General features: G+C 50.3%; 1 protein-coding gene across 2 annotated transcripts in view; it reads right to left on the reverse strand.

Moving 5' to 3' along the window:
- The window catches only part of TBC1D13 (TBC1 domain family member 13), a 161411-nt gene that overhangs the window by 135718 nt on the left and 7174 nt on the right, over window positions 1–18519 (reverse strand). For both annotated transcript variants that reach the window (XM_078646595.1, XM_078646594.1), the window contains exon 2: window positions 15604–15677. In XM_078646595.1, the coding sequence (XP_078502721.1) occupies window positions 15604–15677 (74 nt within the window). The remainder of the gene's footprint in view (window positions 1–15603; window positions 15678–18519) is intronic.

The raw sequence follows: 18519 nt of genomic DNA on the forward strand, positions 1-18519 counted from the left end.
AATCCTGGATCTGACATAGCAGCCTTAGACATCCTGGATCTGACATAGCAGCCTCCGCCATCCTGGATCTGACATAGCAGCCTCCGCCATCCTGGATCTGACATAGCAGCCTCAGCCATCCTGGATCTGACATAGCAGCCTTAGACATCCTGGATCTGATCTAGCAGCCTTAGACATCCTGGATCTGATCTAGCAGCCTCAGTCATCCTGCATCTGACATAGCAGCCTCAGTCATCCTGGATCTGACATAGCAGCCTTAGACATCCTGGATCTGATCTAGCAGCCTCAACCATCCTGGATCTGATCTAGCAGCCTTAGACATCCTCAATCTGACATAGCAGCCTTAGACATTCTGGATCTGACATAGCAGCCTTAGCCATCCTGGATCTGACACAGCAGCCTCAACCATCCTGGATCTGACATAGCAGCCTTAGACATCCTGGATCTGACATAGAAGCCTTAGACATCCTGGATCTGACACAGCAGCCTTAGACATCCTGGATCTGATCTAGCAGCCTCAACCATCCTGGATCTGATCTAGCAGCCTTAGACATCCTGGATCTGATCTAGCATCCTTAGACATCCTGGATCTGACATAGCAGCCTTAGACATCCTGGATCTGACACAGCAGCCTTAGACATCCTGGATCTGACATAGCAGCCTTAGACATCCTGGATCTGATCTAGCACCCTTAGACATCCTGGATCTGACACAGCAGCCTTAGACATCCTGGATCTGACACAGCAGCCTTAGACATCCTGGATCTGATCTAGCAGCCTCAACCATCCTGGATCTGATCTAGCAGCCTTAGACATCCTGGATCTGATCTAGCATCCTTAGACATCCTGGATCTGACATAGCAGCCTTAGACATCCTGGATCTGACACAGCAGCCTTAGACATCCTGGATCTGACATAGCAGCCTTAGACATCCTGGATCTGATCTAGCACCCTTAGACATCCTGGATCTGACATAGCAGCCTTAGACATCCTGGATCTGATCTAGCAGCCTCAGGCATCCTGTATCTGATTTAGCAGCCTCAGCCATCCTGGATCTGACATAGCAGCCTTAGACATCCTGGATCTGACATAGCAGCCTTAGCCATCCTGGATCTGACAGCAGCCTTAGCTAACCTGGATCTGACATAGCAGCCTCAGGCATCCTGGATCTGACATAGCAGCCTCCACCATCCTACTGAAACCTGTGCTTTGGCTGCTGGCTGCACCAGGCTCAACTATCCTCTTGTTAATTTGTCGTTTCTTTTGTTTGCATCCTTTATCCACTGCAGCATTCTGCTACCTCTGGCTGATGTTTGTGTTTTATAAAATATAGAAATAAACTAAACTAAACAAGGGAGGATAGGAGCCCACAGAAGCATATTCGTCTAGAAATGCAGGTCGTGGGTCTTCACAGCAGACATTCAGCAGCTTGGCAGGGCTTCCATGTTCTTGTCACTGGATTTGAACTCAGACTCTGTACTCCCTGAAAGTCTGCTTCTTTCTCAGCGTCAACAGTAAAAGCAGCCATGCCGCAACCCTGCAAGAGGCTCATGAGAAGGACAGTTCTTGGTCCAAACCTTTATCTTCGCAAAGGACAAATGTGACCCATGCCGCTGGTGTGATACCATCAGCTTGCATTCCAGTGCTGAGGCAGCTGATCTAAGAAACACTTGCAATGGAAAAACTAAAGTAAACTAAAACATTTGGAGAGATCTAACCAAAGTCAAGGGCATCTTCTTATGTTTGGTGTCCAAATTCATGTTAAGAAGGCTTCCCATGCTATCAGCAGGCCTCCTGGAGCAGAATCCATGGTGAAGGTCGGTGTCCTCTAACAACCATGGTGCCCACTGCAGTGTGTGGATTCTGTGAAGCCAGCATCAGGCATCTATGGACTGCAGCCTTCTACCTCATCTTGGATGCAGGATACGGGGTGGGCACAGGGCGCACCATCTATCTGGTGTGAGTAAGGTGTTCAGCAGGTCTTGATCTTCCCTATTCGCCTCAACAATGTGAGGTGGAGGAGAGCTGGAGCAACTCCGGGCAAGGATCACTTACTGACCTACAGGAACCTACGCTGCGACCGAATATAAAAGCTGCAACTGAATTGCACAAGGCCCTGTGCTCCTGAACCACAGATGCACTCCTCGGCTGCTCCCAGTCCTGAGTTTTGCCGGAAAAAACACCCATCATCACACTGCATAAAATTGGAGGAGTTGACTTCTCGATTGTACTAGTCAGTGTAAGCTTTTCACAATTTATTTTAGAATTCTCAGTGTTCATTACGTCAATAAATTGGAGGCGTCTCCAGCCAGTAGACTGCTTTGTGCTGTTATCATACTTATGCATTGGTAAATTTCGGTCACTATCGTAATTGCTATGGTATTTGGTCACTGTCCTCAAGCCATTTTCTGTAGGCATCCTTCCAAGGAATTCACCGTTTTTGTTCTGGTGACCAATTTGTCACCTAGATGTAAGAGTGGTTGGGAGGTGATGTACCTGCGTTGGGGTTCTTTTTTTTTTTTTTTTTTTTTTTTTTTTTTTATTATAAACCTTTATTTGAGTATGCAGTAAAATACAAGGATGGGCCTACAACCACACGGGCCAGCCGCTAAAGAGGAGAAAATACACAATATACACTGCCGTAGCGGTAACGACCAATCGTCAATGCAATACTCCATATAATATACAGAACAAAAACAGATTTTGTTTTATAAAAAGAACAGACACACAAAAAGGCGAAAGTGTATTACTGAAGGTCAGCCCAAAGGACGAGAGGGGACAGCAACAAAAATGGAATCAAAGCTATAAGCTCCAAAGAGCCCGGATGGGGGGGGGGGGACGGGGCACGAAGGAGAAAAAGAAGGGGGGGGGGAGAGCCGGAAAACCAGCACAACCCCTATATGCAAGGTTCCAAGAACGCTCGCCTAAGGAGACCGGGAAAGCTCAATGTCATCTACAAGGGGAGGAGTACAGATGGCACCACGATATTCATTCCATTGACCCCACACCCTAGTCCATGCCCTGGGTCTGCCCCTAGCCACGTAGACAGTCTTCTCACGGAACATAGACCAATCCATGTTGTCTTCCCATTTCGATAGTTCAGGGGGCTTGGAGGCCCCCCAAAGTTGAGCAATATCCCGCTTCGCAACCATATAACCCAGGGTGGCCCACCTAGTCTGGGCCACCGAGCAGTCAGTGGGCTCCCAGACATTCAAAAGACAACGACGAGGTTCCGGACACAAGGACACCCCTGTCACCACAGCCATAACCTCAAGCACAGCCGTCCAGTAAGCAACCACCATCGGGCATTCCCAAAGAATATGTAGGAAAGTCGCACTCAAACCACATCCACGCTTACACAACCCATCGGAAGAAAAACCCATCACAAGCAAACGAGGTCCCGTAACATATACCCGATGAAGGATCTTCAATTGGACCAAACGGAGACGAGCCGGGATAGCCACCTCTTTAGGAGAAGAGAGGGCAGACTGCCAATCCTCGTCATCAAGCTCCAAACCATCACGAACCCACGCCTCCCGAAGTCGGATCAACAGATCAGTCCGATTATTAATCAGTTTCTTATAAATCAGGGAGATAGTGCTGTCAGGAAGATGTCCGTCAAGGACACGGTCTTCAAGGGGGGAAGAATCAGGCGGAATCTCACCAGGAGCAAATACAGCGGTCAAGGCGTGCCTAACCTGTAGGTAGCGAAAGAATTCCCGACCACTCAAGCCATATTCAGCCTGGAGGGCCTGAAATGTTCGCACAGAGCCCTTGGAATACACATCTCCCACTTTAGAAATTCCAATCATGTCCCAGCGATCGAAACCCTTGGTAGACCAAAGACCGCCCAGACGTTCGGAAGCATAAAGCGGCGTGGCTAACGTCAAACGATCCTCCCAGCCCAGGCTCCGAGTCGCGGCCCGCCACACCGCCAAAGCAATCGACGTAGGACCCACAAGATGGCGCCCAGCGGGGCGAGAGTAAAGCACTCTGTTAAAGTCACCTCCCGGAAGCTGAAGTCTATCCATCTCAAACGCCGGATTACTACCCGGCGAGAACATGATGTGGTTGATAGCGGACAAGTGTGAGGCCCAATAATACCTCTTAATATCGGGGAGTGCAATGCCACCGTCATACCAAGGAATGGAAAGCTTAGCAAGAGCAATATGCGGGCGTCCATCCCAGACAAGTTGTCTCTGAAGGGTCTCAATCTCCCGAAAATAGGACTGAGGGACAGGATCATAATAATTCTGGAGAGCGTAAAGAAACCTCGGTAACGACATCATCTTAAACAGGGCTGCCCGACCAAGGGGAGACAAGGGAAGCCTGCGCCAACGAGCAACGTCCAAACGCAGTCGAAGCAACGGAGGAAGGAGATTACGATCAAAGCGAAGAGACGAGTCCAGAGTAACGAAAACTCCCAAGTATTTGAAACCATCCCGGGCCACCTGAAGAGGGAGCCTGCTCGGTAATGGAGGCAAGACACCAGACAAAACATACACACAGGACTTGGTCCAATTGATTACGAGGCCCGAGTTAGCACCAAAGGACACAAGAACGTCAAATAAAACAGATAAAGACTTACGAGGGGAGGTAAGATACAAGAGGATATCGTCCGCATAGAGCGAGACTCGGTCCTCGAAGTCCGGGGTCCAACGGATCCCTTTAAGGGACGGTTCCCAGCGGAGCCAGGCCGCCAACGGTTCAAGGGCGAGCGCAAACAATAGCGGGGACAAGGGGCAACCCTGGTGGGTGCCCCTGCCCAGAGGGAAGGGAGCAGACACCCTACCATTCACAACAACCTGCGCCAAAGGTTCCGCATACAATAACTTAATCCAGCTAATAAACTCGCACCCGAAACCGAATTTCTCAAGAGTCGCCCATAAATAAGGCCACTCCACAGTATCAAAGGCCATGGAGGCATCCAAGGACGCCAAAATGGCCGGTTCAGTCAGTAGCCCCGCCCTCGCTATCACGCCGTGAAGACGACGTAGATTCAAAGCAGTGTTGCGATGCGGGATAAAACCAGATTGATCCGGATGAACTAAGTCCCCAAGGACCGATAGGAGTCGGGTCGCCAAAAGTTTCGCCAGAACCTTGGGTTCAACATTTAACAGGGAGATGGGTCTATATGAGGAACAAAGGTCGCGAGGTTTACCGTCTTTAGGGATGACGACTATCGTCGCCAAACGCTGATCATAGGGAAGGAGGTTACGCTCACGAGATTCCAAAAACATATCGCGGAGATATGGCGCCATTTTATCGGGTCGCAACTTGTACAACTCAATAGGCAAACCATTGGGACCCAACGCCTTGCCCGAACGGAGCGAACGAATGGCAGTAGCTATTTCATCAACCGTAAAGGGGGAGTCCAAAGCGATACGGTCCAAATCAGAGACACAGGGCAATGCAATATCACGCAAGAGGAGGCGAGAGTCAGCCACATCCCTCACAGACACAGGAGCATACACAACACGGAAATGTTCCGCAAAACGATCTACAATGGCGATCGGATCAATCACATTCTCACCGCTCGCAGACTGAATCACAGGCACCACACGATTAGCTCTTTCTTTCTTGTCTAACCACGCCAGGAGTTTACCCGCCTTATCACCAACATCATACAATCTGCCTTGTTGCTCACGAAACATCACTTTTGCAGCGTCAGTAACTAGGGATTTATATGCAAACTGTTTTAGACCCAGGGCATGAAGTTTCTCAGGCGTGACACCAGAACCCAACTCGTCCTCCAAGGCAGAAATTTCCCCCTCGAGGTCCACCACCTCCCTCTTCCCGGCTTTCTTAGCTTCAACAATCAAAGAAAGGGCCTGTCCACGAATCACAGTTTTGAAGGCTTCCCACAGGGACACCGCCGAAGGGACCGACCCCTCGTTTTCCAGGAAATAAGCATCTATGGACTTAAGCAAGAGGGCACGAGTCTCAGGGGAGGAGAGATACCATGGGTTAATGGGAGCCACTCGGCCCACTGCCTCTATCCCAACCTCAAAACGAAGCCAGAGCGGCGAGTGGTCAGAGATGCCCCTTGGCAAATGTATAATCTCACGGACCGCCGACGACTGGGCAGCGGGCATCAGGAAATAATCTAGTCGAGATAGGCTACCATGGGCACCAGAGTGAAAAGTGTATTGAAGCTGAGTAGGATGTAACAATCGCCAGCAGTCCACAAGGCCAAAAGTATCCAAAAACCCACCCAACCAACGCTGGGCATGCGGGGTATCCCTGGGGGGATGGCGATCGTGAAGGCCAGAAAGCACTGAATTAAAGTCACCGGCAAGAAAGAGTACACTATCAGGAAGGTCCAACAAGACACGGCCTAAATCAGTGAAAGTAGCAGTTTGCAAGCCTGGGGGGACATAAACATTAAAGAGGGACAGGGTGCGGCCCTCATATCTACCCACCAGAACAATATATCTCCCACGATCATCCCGAATCACCTCATCTATCGCCAGAGGGAGGGAGTTACGAACAAGGATACCCACACCCCTGGATCCTGAAGTAAACCCCGAGTGTGCCACAAGGCTGTAGCCCCATCTATTCATTGCATTACATACATTCCCAATCAAATGGGTCTCTTGCAGGAAAACAATGTCCGGTGACAAACGTCTTATATATTTCAACACCACACTGCGCTTGATGCGATCTCCCAGGCCATTAACGTTCCAGGAAACAAATTTCAACCCCCTACCCCCCATCCCACCCACCCGAGCCAGGACCCCCCATCCAAGAGCTAGACATCAGAAACATCAGTAAAGACAGAAGCAATTCGCCTTGAAAACAACACACAAAAAAATAAGAACTTCCCATCCCCCCTCCCCCAAGCTGAAAGGAAACACCCCCCACCCTGCACCCCTGCAAAAAGCTAAAGAGCCACCCCAACCTGCAGTGTGCCTGTCGCCCCATAACCCCTAGTCTACACAAAGACCCCGGAGGAGGAAAGGTCTCCGTTCCACCCGCCCCCAGAGTACAGTAAGAGCAAGAATCAACACACAAAAAATAAATAATCACATTGCAGAGGTACGCCGGCCACCACTCCTGGGAACGTATTCAAAACGAGACATCAGAGTCAAACAATCAGATCTCCACACCACCTTCGGCACCACCAGGGTGAGCGGCAGACTCAGTCTCAGGAGGACGGTCAGGCAAGGAGTCCAGCCAGTCATTAACAGCATTCGGTCTATCAAAGAACAGAGTACGCTCATTATACTCGACACGAAGTCTGGTGGGGAAAAGCATAGCATAGCGTAGACCCCGATCTCGAAGACGTTTCTTAGCACCACGAAACTCCATCCGTTGTCTTTGAACCTGTTGGGAGAAGTCCGGGTAGAAGTTCACTGTGGCATTCTCGAAGGCCACCGGGCCCTTCACCCGTGAGGCCTGCAGGATAGCGTCCCGATCCCTATAATGAAACAGTTTAGCCACAATAGGCCTTGGCGGAGCACCCGGCTTAACTTTGCCCCCCGGGACACGATGTGCGCGTTCAACCGTGAAAAATTTGGTAAGCCCGGAGGGGGCAAGATGGTTCAAAATCAGACCCTCAACCAGGAGATCAACAGAGTGGGGTTCAGGGTTTTCCGGTACACCAACCAGGCGAACATTGCAGCGACGTGCCCTGTTTTCAAAATCCTCCAGGCGTCGGGTCATGAAGTCGTTCACCCTACGAAGATTCCCAACCTCTGTCTGGAGCTCCGAGACGTCTTTCGTGAGGCTAGATGATTTAATATCCAATGATTGCACCCTCTCATTCGTCTTGCCGAGATCAGCACGAATCAGATTCACCTCAATGGCCACGGTGTCAAGTTTGTGGGCCAAGGCCTCGTATTGAAGGCCGGTGGATTCCCTCACTCCCGAGATGGCGCCCATGATATCCTGTAGGGAAGGCTTCACCGACTCTTCCAGAATTCGTTCAGACGCCGTACCGTGGCCAGGCAGGGCAGCTCCGGGGGACCCCTTGGATTGTGTATAACGGTCCATGACGTTCGTCTGAACCGGCGCTCCGCGCAGAGGTGTTTTCGTCTTGCGCGTTTCTCTGTCCCCTCTGCCCGCCATTTTGAAGATGCGTCACAGGACAAGCCACCAGGGTCGACGGGCCAAACACCCAAAACTCAGGATCAAAAGTACGCCAAAAAGAAGGGCACAACTCGGGAGGAGGCCACCAAACCAGCAAATAGACAAGAGGAAAGCCCCGTGTCCGAACTGTCTCCAAGTCTCAGCCAAGCGCGATACGCACACTCATGGCACAGGTCGAGACAGAATCGAAACCGAAACTCAGGAGGGGGGTCTCACAAGGCCAGATCTCCTGCCGTTGTTGTTCAATTCCAGGACGGCCACAGAACTGCACCTCGTCCCGGGCGCACCTCAAGGGCGGAGCCCAAAAGTTCAGACCACCGTAGCTCAGGAGTACGAGATCCAAAGCAAATTCCGAAAAGTGCCAGGGTAATCAGCCAAACGTCCTCTACTTGAATTCTTACAAGAAATCAGGATCTAGTCAGGATAAATCGCCGGGAGCGGCGAGGGTCCGGAGAGCGCTGTGCTCAAGCGGCCATCACGGATGCCCGCCAAGCTCCTCCCCCTGCGTTGGGGTTCTCAAAGGGCTATAAGGTGCTCCAGAGTATAAGTGGTAGGTGGAGCTTGCAGACTCCACTCGCTCTATGTACAGCTTGCCCCATTCCTCAGTTCCCCATCCCTCCAGAAGGTTTTGTAAAGCCAAGAGCAATGTCTGCCATCCAATCTCCATCTTTAAGAAGGGGGAGGGACCACCATTTATTATGAACTGGACTAAATTTCCAGCAGGAAAGACTGAGGCCTGCCTTGAGCAACACATAAAGAAATAGAACAAGCATTTGCAATGCAATAGGTCTCGCATTAGGCAAAGTTTGAGCTTTTAGTTTTGTAAATGGCATTGGCTATTTTTTTTTGCAGTAGTTACGTTTTGTTTTTATAAAAAGGGACATATAAAATATGTTGCATATTGACATATAATAAACAGCCTAGTGGGTGACAGGGCAGAGATAGCCTTTCAAATTCAAATGCCTGCATCTCTCTGCTAATGAGCAAACATTTTCACTTTTTGATAAAACAGCAAAAGACTTTACCATGACTATGCGGGCAGCAGCAGGTAAATATGTCAAAGCACAGAGAAAGAAAAAATAATGCCTGTCACCACCTATTCTAGAGTCGATCCTCCGGGATTTGTGTGATTTAGGGTGCATGCTGAAACCACTACTGTGATTCGCCATACATTGAACAAGTGCAGCACACACTGCAGGTGCTGCCCCGTGTGGGCCGCCAGCGCTTAGGACTAACCTGCACCAAACACTGTTGTAGTCACCATTTGCGATGTCAATGTCATACTTTCCCACTTGCAATGATATCCTTGTTTGTTGTAGAATATGGATATTGTGTTTTTTTTTTTCATGGATGCCTCGCCATATTTATTTGAGGCAATTCACTATTTGCTACCTCTACAGTACCTTGGGGGAGTGACTGGCACAAACAGCACAAAGTATAAAATAAGCTTTCTCCGAAATTGCAATATTGATCCCCTAACTCCAATACAGTCATCAATCATGCTGTATCACATAATTATGGCAAACATTTTCCAAAGTCCTCGAGATCTGAGTTGGCGATGACACGTCCACTTTCATGCCAAGTGGACACATGACCTGGTCAACCAATCAAAATACGTGCATATCAACTTTCGAAAGGGCGCTTGGAAGAGCAAGTTTTTAGTAAATCATTTTCTATTACAATTCATAGTCCTACCAAAGTGTTTTCAAGGCAATACAGAATTTACTAAAGTAATATGTCCGCCTTTAAACCATGTAAAACAAGACCAATAGATCACATACAGGCAAAACTCAGCATATCGTTTGTTTGTTGAGTAAGACAAATATGAAACCTATATTTGTTTCCGTCTACAAAGCGGTATGTACTGTATCTCTGCAGCTGGCTGACACTGCAGCAGTGCTTATTCTGCTTTGTAGGTCATGGATAGTTGCAACCGCAGCAGTTGTAGTGGAAGGCAGCTGCAGCAGGTTTCCCCTGATCTATACTCATTTTTCTGCCCCGCCCCCTCAAGCCCCTATTCTTTTTGAAAAATATTTTTATTATTTTGATTTTCAACCAACACGAAAACTTCAGCCATTACATTAGTAAGAGAATCATAGTACACAGTCCATTTTGCATCAATACATTCAGTAATCTTTCTAAGGAAACCAGGATACAAGAATACGTTCCAGGCATCACTTCCCCTTCTCTTTCCCCAGGTGATTCCTTCCTGTTAATGTGTGTATAGAGGGATGGAAGTCACAGATTGTATTCTAAAAATAAATACCGCAAAACATCCTCGTTACTCTGCCGGCCTGCGACCAGGAAGTCAGGCAGGCCGGCGCGACAACAGGAAACAGGAAGTAGGAGGGCGGGAGCCTACCCCGCCTCCCACGGAAGAGCCGGAAGAGCCGCGATTGGTTGCAGCACCGGAGCAGGCAGGAGCCTACCCTGCGCCCCGGTGCCGAAGGATGGAGGAAGAGTCCTGCTGCCGGTGAGTGGGGCTTCGCTTTGTGGCTGGCCTGCGAGGGCGGGAGGGGGGCATGTGTGGGCGCGCGCGCGGCGGCGGCCTGTGTATGTGTGTGAGCGTGCGTGTGTCTTGGAGTCTGTGTGTATGCGTGTGTGACTGTGGGGGAGGAGGAGGTTGCCTGTCTGGGTGCCTGCGTGTCTGTGTAAGTGTAAGTGCGAGTGCGCGCGTGTGTGTGTGTGTGTGTCTGTGTCTGTCTGTGTGCATGCATGCATGCGCGGTAGGCTGGGAGGGCGGCGCAGGACGGAACGTGCGCGTTCGCGCACACCAATCCAGCCTGGACTGCGCTCGTGCACCTTCTCGTCCGTCCTTCCCTCGAGACAGCTGACTATACGTCTCCAACCCTGGAAGCATCCTTTGGATGCTAATTCCAGGGCGAGACCTAAAAAAGCAAAGCCTCCCTACACAACTCTTGCATTGATGTGTGACTGCCTGCCCCTGTGCTGTCGGCTGACAGGAAGAGTGGACTGAGTAGGAAGGAACAAAATGAGGTGGACCATTTTACATAAAACCTGGACCACCTGGACCTGCTTCGGTGCGGTCGCTCCACCACGCTCCTCCTGTGCTTGTGCTGTGACGCTCCCTGGTATCGTTGTAACGCGCTGAACTGCTGCTGCCTTTGTATTTTGGCGCCTCACACGCGTAGCGCTTCTGTTGATTATCAGCCTCTTTCAGCGCTATTGGGATCATTATTGCTTGTCTGCGCATTTGTTGTCAGGATTGCTGCTCACTCGATAGCTTGTTGTGGTATATAATTTTATCAGCGCTTTTGTACACATTGTGCTTACTGCTCACTCGCTGTATTTCTGTGTTTGTTACCCCTGTGTGCCTTGCCCTCGGACCCTCCATTTTGTTGTTGTTGTTGATCTCCCCAGGCCCGCCCCTCAGCCACACTGCCGCCTCCCTGCTGCCCCTCCCACCCACGTTCATCGAGCCTTCCTCTCTCCCAGCCTAGCTGTGACCACCTGGACCTGCTTCGGTGCGGTCGCTCCACCACGCTCCTCCTGTGCTTGTGCTGTGACGCTTCTGGTATCGTTGTAACGCGCTGAACTGCTGCTGCCTTTGTATTTTGGCGCCTCACACGCGTAGCGCTTCTGTGGATTATCAGCCTCTTTCAGCGCTATTGGGATCATTATTGCTTGTCTGCGCATTTGTTGTCAGGATTGCTGCTCACTCGATAGCTTGTTGTGGTATATAATTTTATCAGCGCTTTTGTACACATTGTGCTTACTGCTCACTCGCTGTATTTCTGTGTTTGTTACCCCTGTGTGCCTTGCCCTCGGATCCTCCATTTTGTTGTTGTTGATCTCCCCAGGCCCGCCCCTCAGCCACACTGCCGCCTCCCTGCTGCCCCTCCCACGCTCAGCCCCCTCCTCTGTCCATTTATGTCAGATGGTCCCACGCGCAGCGTCCACGCGCTGCGGCCGCGCCGAAGGTGCGCCAAAGGTACGCCCGTCCGCGCCTGGACCGCGCCCAGCGCCAGAGCCCCTGGTCCTCGTAATGTCCACCCCTCCCGCATTATTTACGATGCCACCACCCTCCTAGCCCTTAACCCCGGCCGTTCCCCCAACTGCGCGCAAGCCGCCCCTGGACACACCCATGGACCCTTTTCCTGCAACTCCTGCAAGTTCGACGGCACCAATAACAACTCCTCTTCTACGAACTCACAACAGATATCCGACCCCAACCACCTACAATGCATCCTGCTCAACACCCGCTCGGTCCACAGGCACGCCATTGACCTCTGGAATCTACTAGACACCATCTCTCCGGACGTCGCCTTCCTAACAGAAACATGGATGAACGCCACATCAGCCCCTGACATCACCATTGCCTTCCCGGAAGGCTATAAGATCATTCGCAAGGACCCTACCGGACACACAGGAGGAGGCATCGCTATCGTCCATCAGAAATGCATCCGCATCTCAACCAGCTCAGACGTCAATCTCGCCAACTCTGAACACCTTCACTTCCAGATCCACACCGACCCCAAGACCACACTCAGAGGCACCCTCCTTTACAGACCACCAGGACCCCGCTCACAATTTAGTGAAGACATCACGGACTTCATCACTCCACACGCGCTCCCCTCCGAGGATTACATCCTTTTGGGAGACCTCAACTTTCATCTTGAAAAGAACAACGACCGCAACACAACCTCCCTTTTGGACAACCTCGCCAACCTCGGACTTAAACAACTTGTCACTTCCCCCACCCACATCGCAGGTCACACACTCGACCCTATCTTCACCTCCAGCAAACATGTCTCCTTCAACCACACCACAGCTCTCCTCTGGACTGACCACAGCTGCGTTCACTTTACCTACAACAAGCCCACATCCAACAACCACCCCCAACCCTCTCTGCAAAGAAATTGGAACAAAATCACCATCGACCAGATCTCCTCATCGCTTCTTCAAAACCCCCCAGCCCACTCCTCAAACCCAGACCAAGCAGCCACCAACCTCACTCAATGGTTATCCAACAGCGCCGACATCCTAGCACCACTGAAAAAACGACAAATCAAACTAGGCTGCAAGAAGGCCTCCTGGTTCAACAAGGATCTTAAGAAATCCAAGAAACTCTGTCGCTCCCTTGAGAAGGCCTGGAAAAAAGACCCAACCACCAGCACCAAGGACGCCTTCAAAAACGCCACCCGCATACACCACCAACTGATCCGGACTGCCAAGAAAGCCGCTTTCAAGGACCGACTAGATAACAACGCCCACAACAGCAAAGAATTATTCAACATCGTCAAGGAATTTACCAACCCCTCAGCCAACTCCAACGACATCACCCCCTCTCAAGACCTCTGCGACTCCCTAGCCTCATTCTTCCACAACAAAATTGCAGACATCCACAACAGCTTCAACAACCGACCCAAAGACCAACCCACCCAACCCCCTGCAGGACCCCCACCCCCCCTGAATATCCTCAATGACTGGAAGCCAATCTCCACTGAGGACACCATCCGCCTGATGAACTCTATCCACTCAGGATCCCCCACAGACCCTTGCCCTCACCACATCTTCAACAAAGCAGACTCCATCATAGCACCACACCTTCGAGACGTCATCAACTGCTCCCTCAACTCCGCAACCTTCTCGGAAAGCTGGAAACACGCCGAACTAAGCGCCCTTCTGAAAAAACCCACAGCGGACCCCACCGAACTCAAAAACTACCGCCCCATCTCGCTCCTTCCTTTCCCGGCCAAAGTCATCGAGAAAGCTGTCAACAACCAACCTTCCTCGAAACCAACAAATCCCTCGACTCATCACAGTCCGGCTTCCGAGCCAAACACAGCACTGAGACCGCACTCATCGCAGCAACAGACGACATTCGAACTCTACTGGACAATGGAGACACAGTCGCCCTCATCCTCCTCGACCTCTCCGCAGCCTTTGACACAGTCTGCCATAGCACCCTTTTACAACGCCTCAGAAACATCGGAATCCAAGGAAAAGCACTGGAATGGATCACCTCGTTCCTCACCGGAAGAACCCAGAGAGTACGCCTTCCACCATTTAAGTCCGAGGCCACTGAAGTCATCTGCGGCGTACCACAAGGATCTTCACTCAGCCCCACCCTCTTCAACGTATACATGAGCCCCCTCGCAGCCATCGCGCGCCAACACAACCTCAACATCATCTCCTACGCGGATGACACTCAACTGATCCTCTCACTCACCAGAGACCCTAACACTGCCAAAACCAACCTGCATGAAGGAATGAAAGAAGTAGCCGAATGGATGAAGCACAGCCGTTTGAAACTGAACTCAGACAAAACAGAAGTCCTCATCCTAGGCACCTCCCCCTCCGCCTGGGATGACTCTTGGTGGCCAGAGGCACTTGGAAAAGCACCCATCCCGACGGACCACGCACGGAACCTGGGCGTCATCCTGGATTCCTCACTCTCGATGAACAGACAAGTCAACGCCGTTTCTTCATCTTGCTTCAACATTCTTCGCTTGCTCAAAAAAACATTTCGCTGGATCCCCACCGAAACTAGAAAAACAGTCACTCACGCTCTGGTAACGAGCCGACTAGACTACGGAAACACCCTCTACGCCGGTACCACCGCAAAACTCCAGAAAAAACTCCAACGCATCCAGAACGCTTCAGCCAGGCTCATATTAGACATCCCGCGCAAAGAACACATCTCCGGTCACCTGAAAAACCTCCATTGGCTCCCCGTCAATAAGAGGATTACTTTCCGGCTCCTAACCCACGCACACAAAGCACTCTACGAAATCGGACCCGAATGCCTCAACACACGACTGTCCTTCTACACCCCCCCCCCAGCCAGCTACGATCCTCCAACCAGGCCCTTGCCACTGTACCTCGCATCAACAAAACAACCATGGGAGGTAGATCCTTCTCCTACCTGGCAGCTAAAACCTGGAACTCACTTCCCGCTCACCTTCGCCTTACCCAGAACCACCTAGCATTCAGAAAGCAACTTAAAACGTGGATATTTGACAAGTAAGTCCCCACCCTTCTTCAAGCGCCTTGAGACCCTCTGGGTATGTAGCGCGCTATACAAATTTATTGACTTGACTTGACTAAAACAGACTAAAGACACAAGACAATTGCGAGGCCGAAGATTTTATTTCATTCCAATTCAATAATCAAGCTGTCTACTAGTAGTACACTTGACTCGCCAAAGGCAATGGTAGCAAGCAGAGAAGACTCATCACAGGGTGCGGTAAAGGGGCAGCGGCTAATATACAGCTTAAGACAGTATTGTCAAATCTATGACTTTTCTAGAGACTAGGGGCTTAGTGTAGAGGGAAGCGTAGAATGAAACCCTAAAAATACTCTACAACCCACTGTGCACACCATGCTTCCAATACGCTCACCTTCCACCCCCTATGTCCTACACCCTGCTGGCATCAATGTTGTCCTTGGTCACACAACACACACCATACTTTTAGGCTTCTGGGAAATGGTTTGTGAGTACCATGAAGTAGAGTTTAACAGAGTTTCAAGGGAGTGGGGAGGGACTCACCATTAAAGCTCAGCGCTCGCAGCTTCCAAAGGCTGATCTTAGGCTCACCCAGAAGATCCTTGAACTCTGCAATCCTGAGAAAAGGAAATGAAAAGCAATGACCATGCTGAGTCAGTGGCAGCCTGGCAGAGCAGCACATACTGACCCCAAGGAACTAGAAAAACATTCTATTTACATTGCTTTTAAAAATATGCTCCATCTGCTTGTGACATGCAGCAGTGTTAGACCCTCACCTAAAATATTCATCCTCACCTTTGATTAACACCCTCATCATTCACCACATACCTTAGTGACAGTCTGCATCACTTAAAGTCACCATCTTTATTTACTGGCGTCACCTGTTCCCACCACCCACAGTCCCTCTGAACCTTCACTAAGACTTCACTCACTCACCACCACCCACTGTCACCTTTACTTACTGATGTCACCTCTTCCCACCACCCACAGTCCCTCTGAACCTTTACTAAGACTTCACTCACTCACCACCACCCACTGTCACCTTTACTTACTGATGTCACCTCTCCCCCATCACCCACAGTCCATCTGAACCTTCATTAAGTGTTCACTCACACCACCACCCACTGTCACCTCTACTTACTGATGTCACCTCTCCCCACCACCCACAGTCCACCTGAACCTTTACTAATTCTTCACTCACACACCACCACCCACTGTTGCCTTTACTTACTGGGGTCACCTCTTCCCACCACCCACAGTCCATCTGAACCATTACTAAGTCTTCACTCACACACTACCACCCACTGTCACCTTTATTTACTGATGTCACCTCTTCCCATCACCCACCGTCCATCTGAATCTTTACTAAGTCTTCACTCACACACCACCACCCACTGTCATCTTTACTTACTGGGGTCACCGCTTCCCACCACCCACAGTCCATCTGAACCATTACTAAGTCTTCACTCACACACTACCACCCACTGTCACCTTTATTTACTGACGTCACCTCTTCCCATCACCCACCGTCCATCTGAACCTTTACTAAGTCTTCACTCACACACCACCACCCACTGTCATCTTTACTTACTGACGTCACCTCTTCCCATCACCCACAGTCCATCTCAACCTTTACTAAGTCTTCACTCACACACCACCACCCACTGTCACCTTTACTTACTGATGTCACCTCTTCCCCAGTCCATCTGAACCTTTACTAAGTCTTCACTCACACACCACCACCCACTGTCACCTTTACTTACTGATGTCACCTCTCCCCATCACCCACAGTCCATCTGAACCGTTACTAAGTCTTCACTCACACACCACCACCCACTGTCACCTTTACTTACTGACGTCACCTCTTCCCATCACCCACAGTCCATCTGAACCTTTACTAAGTCTTCACTCACACACCACCACCCACTGTCACCTTTACTTACTGATGTCACCTCTCCCCATCACCCACAGTCCATCTGAACCTTTACTAAGTCTTCTCTCACACACCACCACCCACTGTCATTTTTACTTACTGGGGTCACCTCTTCCCACCACTCACAGTCCTTCTGAACCATTACTAAGTCTTCACTCACACACCACCACCCACTGTCACCTTTACTTACTGACGTCACCTCTCCCCCATCACCCACAGTCCATCTGAACCATTACTAAGTCTTCTCTCACACACCACCACCCACTGTTACCTTTACTTAATGACGTAATCTCTCCCCACCACCCACAGTCCATCTGAACCTTTACTAAGTCTTCACTCACACACTACCACCCACTGCCATCTTTACTTACTGATGTCACCTCTCCCCCATCACCCACAGTCCATCTGAACCATTACTAAGTCTTCACTCACACACTACCACCCACTGTTATCTTTACTTTCTGATGTCACCTCTCCCCCATCACCCACAGTCCATCTGAACCTTTACTAAGTCTTCACTCACACACTACCACCCACTGTTACCTTTACTTAATGACGTAATCTCTCCCCACCACCCACAGTCCATCTGAACCTTTACTAAGTCTTCACTCACACACCACCACCCACTGTTACCTTTACTTAATGACGTAATCTCTCCCCACCACCCACAGTCCATCTGAACCTTTACTAAGTCTTCACTCACACACCACCACCCACTGTTACCTTTACTTAATGACGTAATCTCTCCCCACCCCCCACAGTCCATCTGAACCATTACTAAGTCTTCACTCACACACCACCACCCACTGCCATCTTTACTTACTGACGTCACCTCTCCCCCATCACCCACAGTCCATCTGAACCTTCATTAAGTGTTCACTCACACCACCACCCACTGTCACCTCTACTTACTGATGTCACCTCTCCCCACCACCCACAGTCCACCTGAACCTTTACTAAGTCTTCACTTACACACCACCACCCACTGCCATCTTTACTTACTGATGTCACCTCTCCCCATCACCCACAGTCCATCTGAACCATTACTAAGTCTTCACTCACACACTACCACCCACTGCCATCTTTACTTACTGATGTCACCTCTCCCCCATCACCCACAGTCCATCTGAACCTTTACTAAGTCTTCACTCACACACCACCACCCACTGTTACCTTTACTTAATGACGTAATCTCTCCCCACCACCCACAGTCCATCTGAACCTTTACTAAGTCTTCACTCACACACCACCACCCACTGTTACCTTTACTTAATGACGTAATCTCTCCCCACCACCCACAGTCCATCTGAACCTTTACTAAGTCTTCACTCACACACTACCACCCACTGCCATCTTTACTTACTGATGTCACCTCTCCCCATCACCCACAGTCCATCTGAACCTTCATTAAGTGTTCACTCACACCACCACCCACTGTCACCTCTACTTACTGATGTCACCTCTCCCCACCACCCACAGTCCACCTGAACCTTTACTAATTCTTCACTCACACACCACCACCCACT

The sequence above is a fragment of the Lissotriton helveticus genome, chromosome 5_2 (assembly GCF_964261635.1).
Source record: "Lissotriton helveticus chromosome 5_2, aLisHel1.1, whole genome shotgun sequence".
NCBI classification, from domain to species: domain Eukaryota; kingdom Metazoa; phylum Chordata; class Amphibia; order Caudata; family Salamandridae; genus Lissotriton; species Lissotriton helveticus.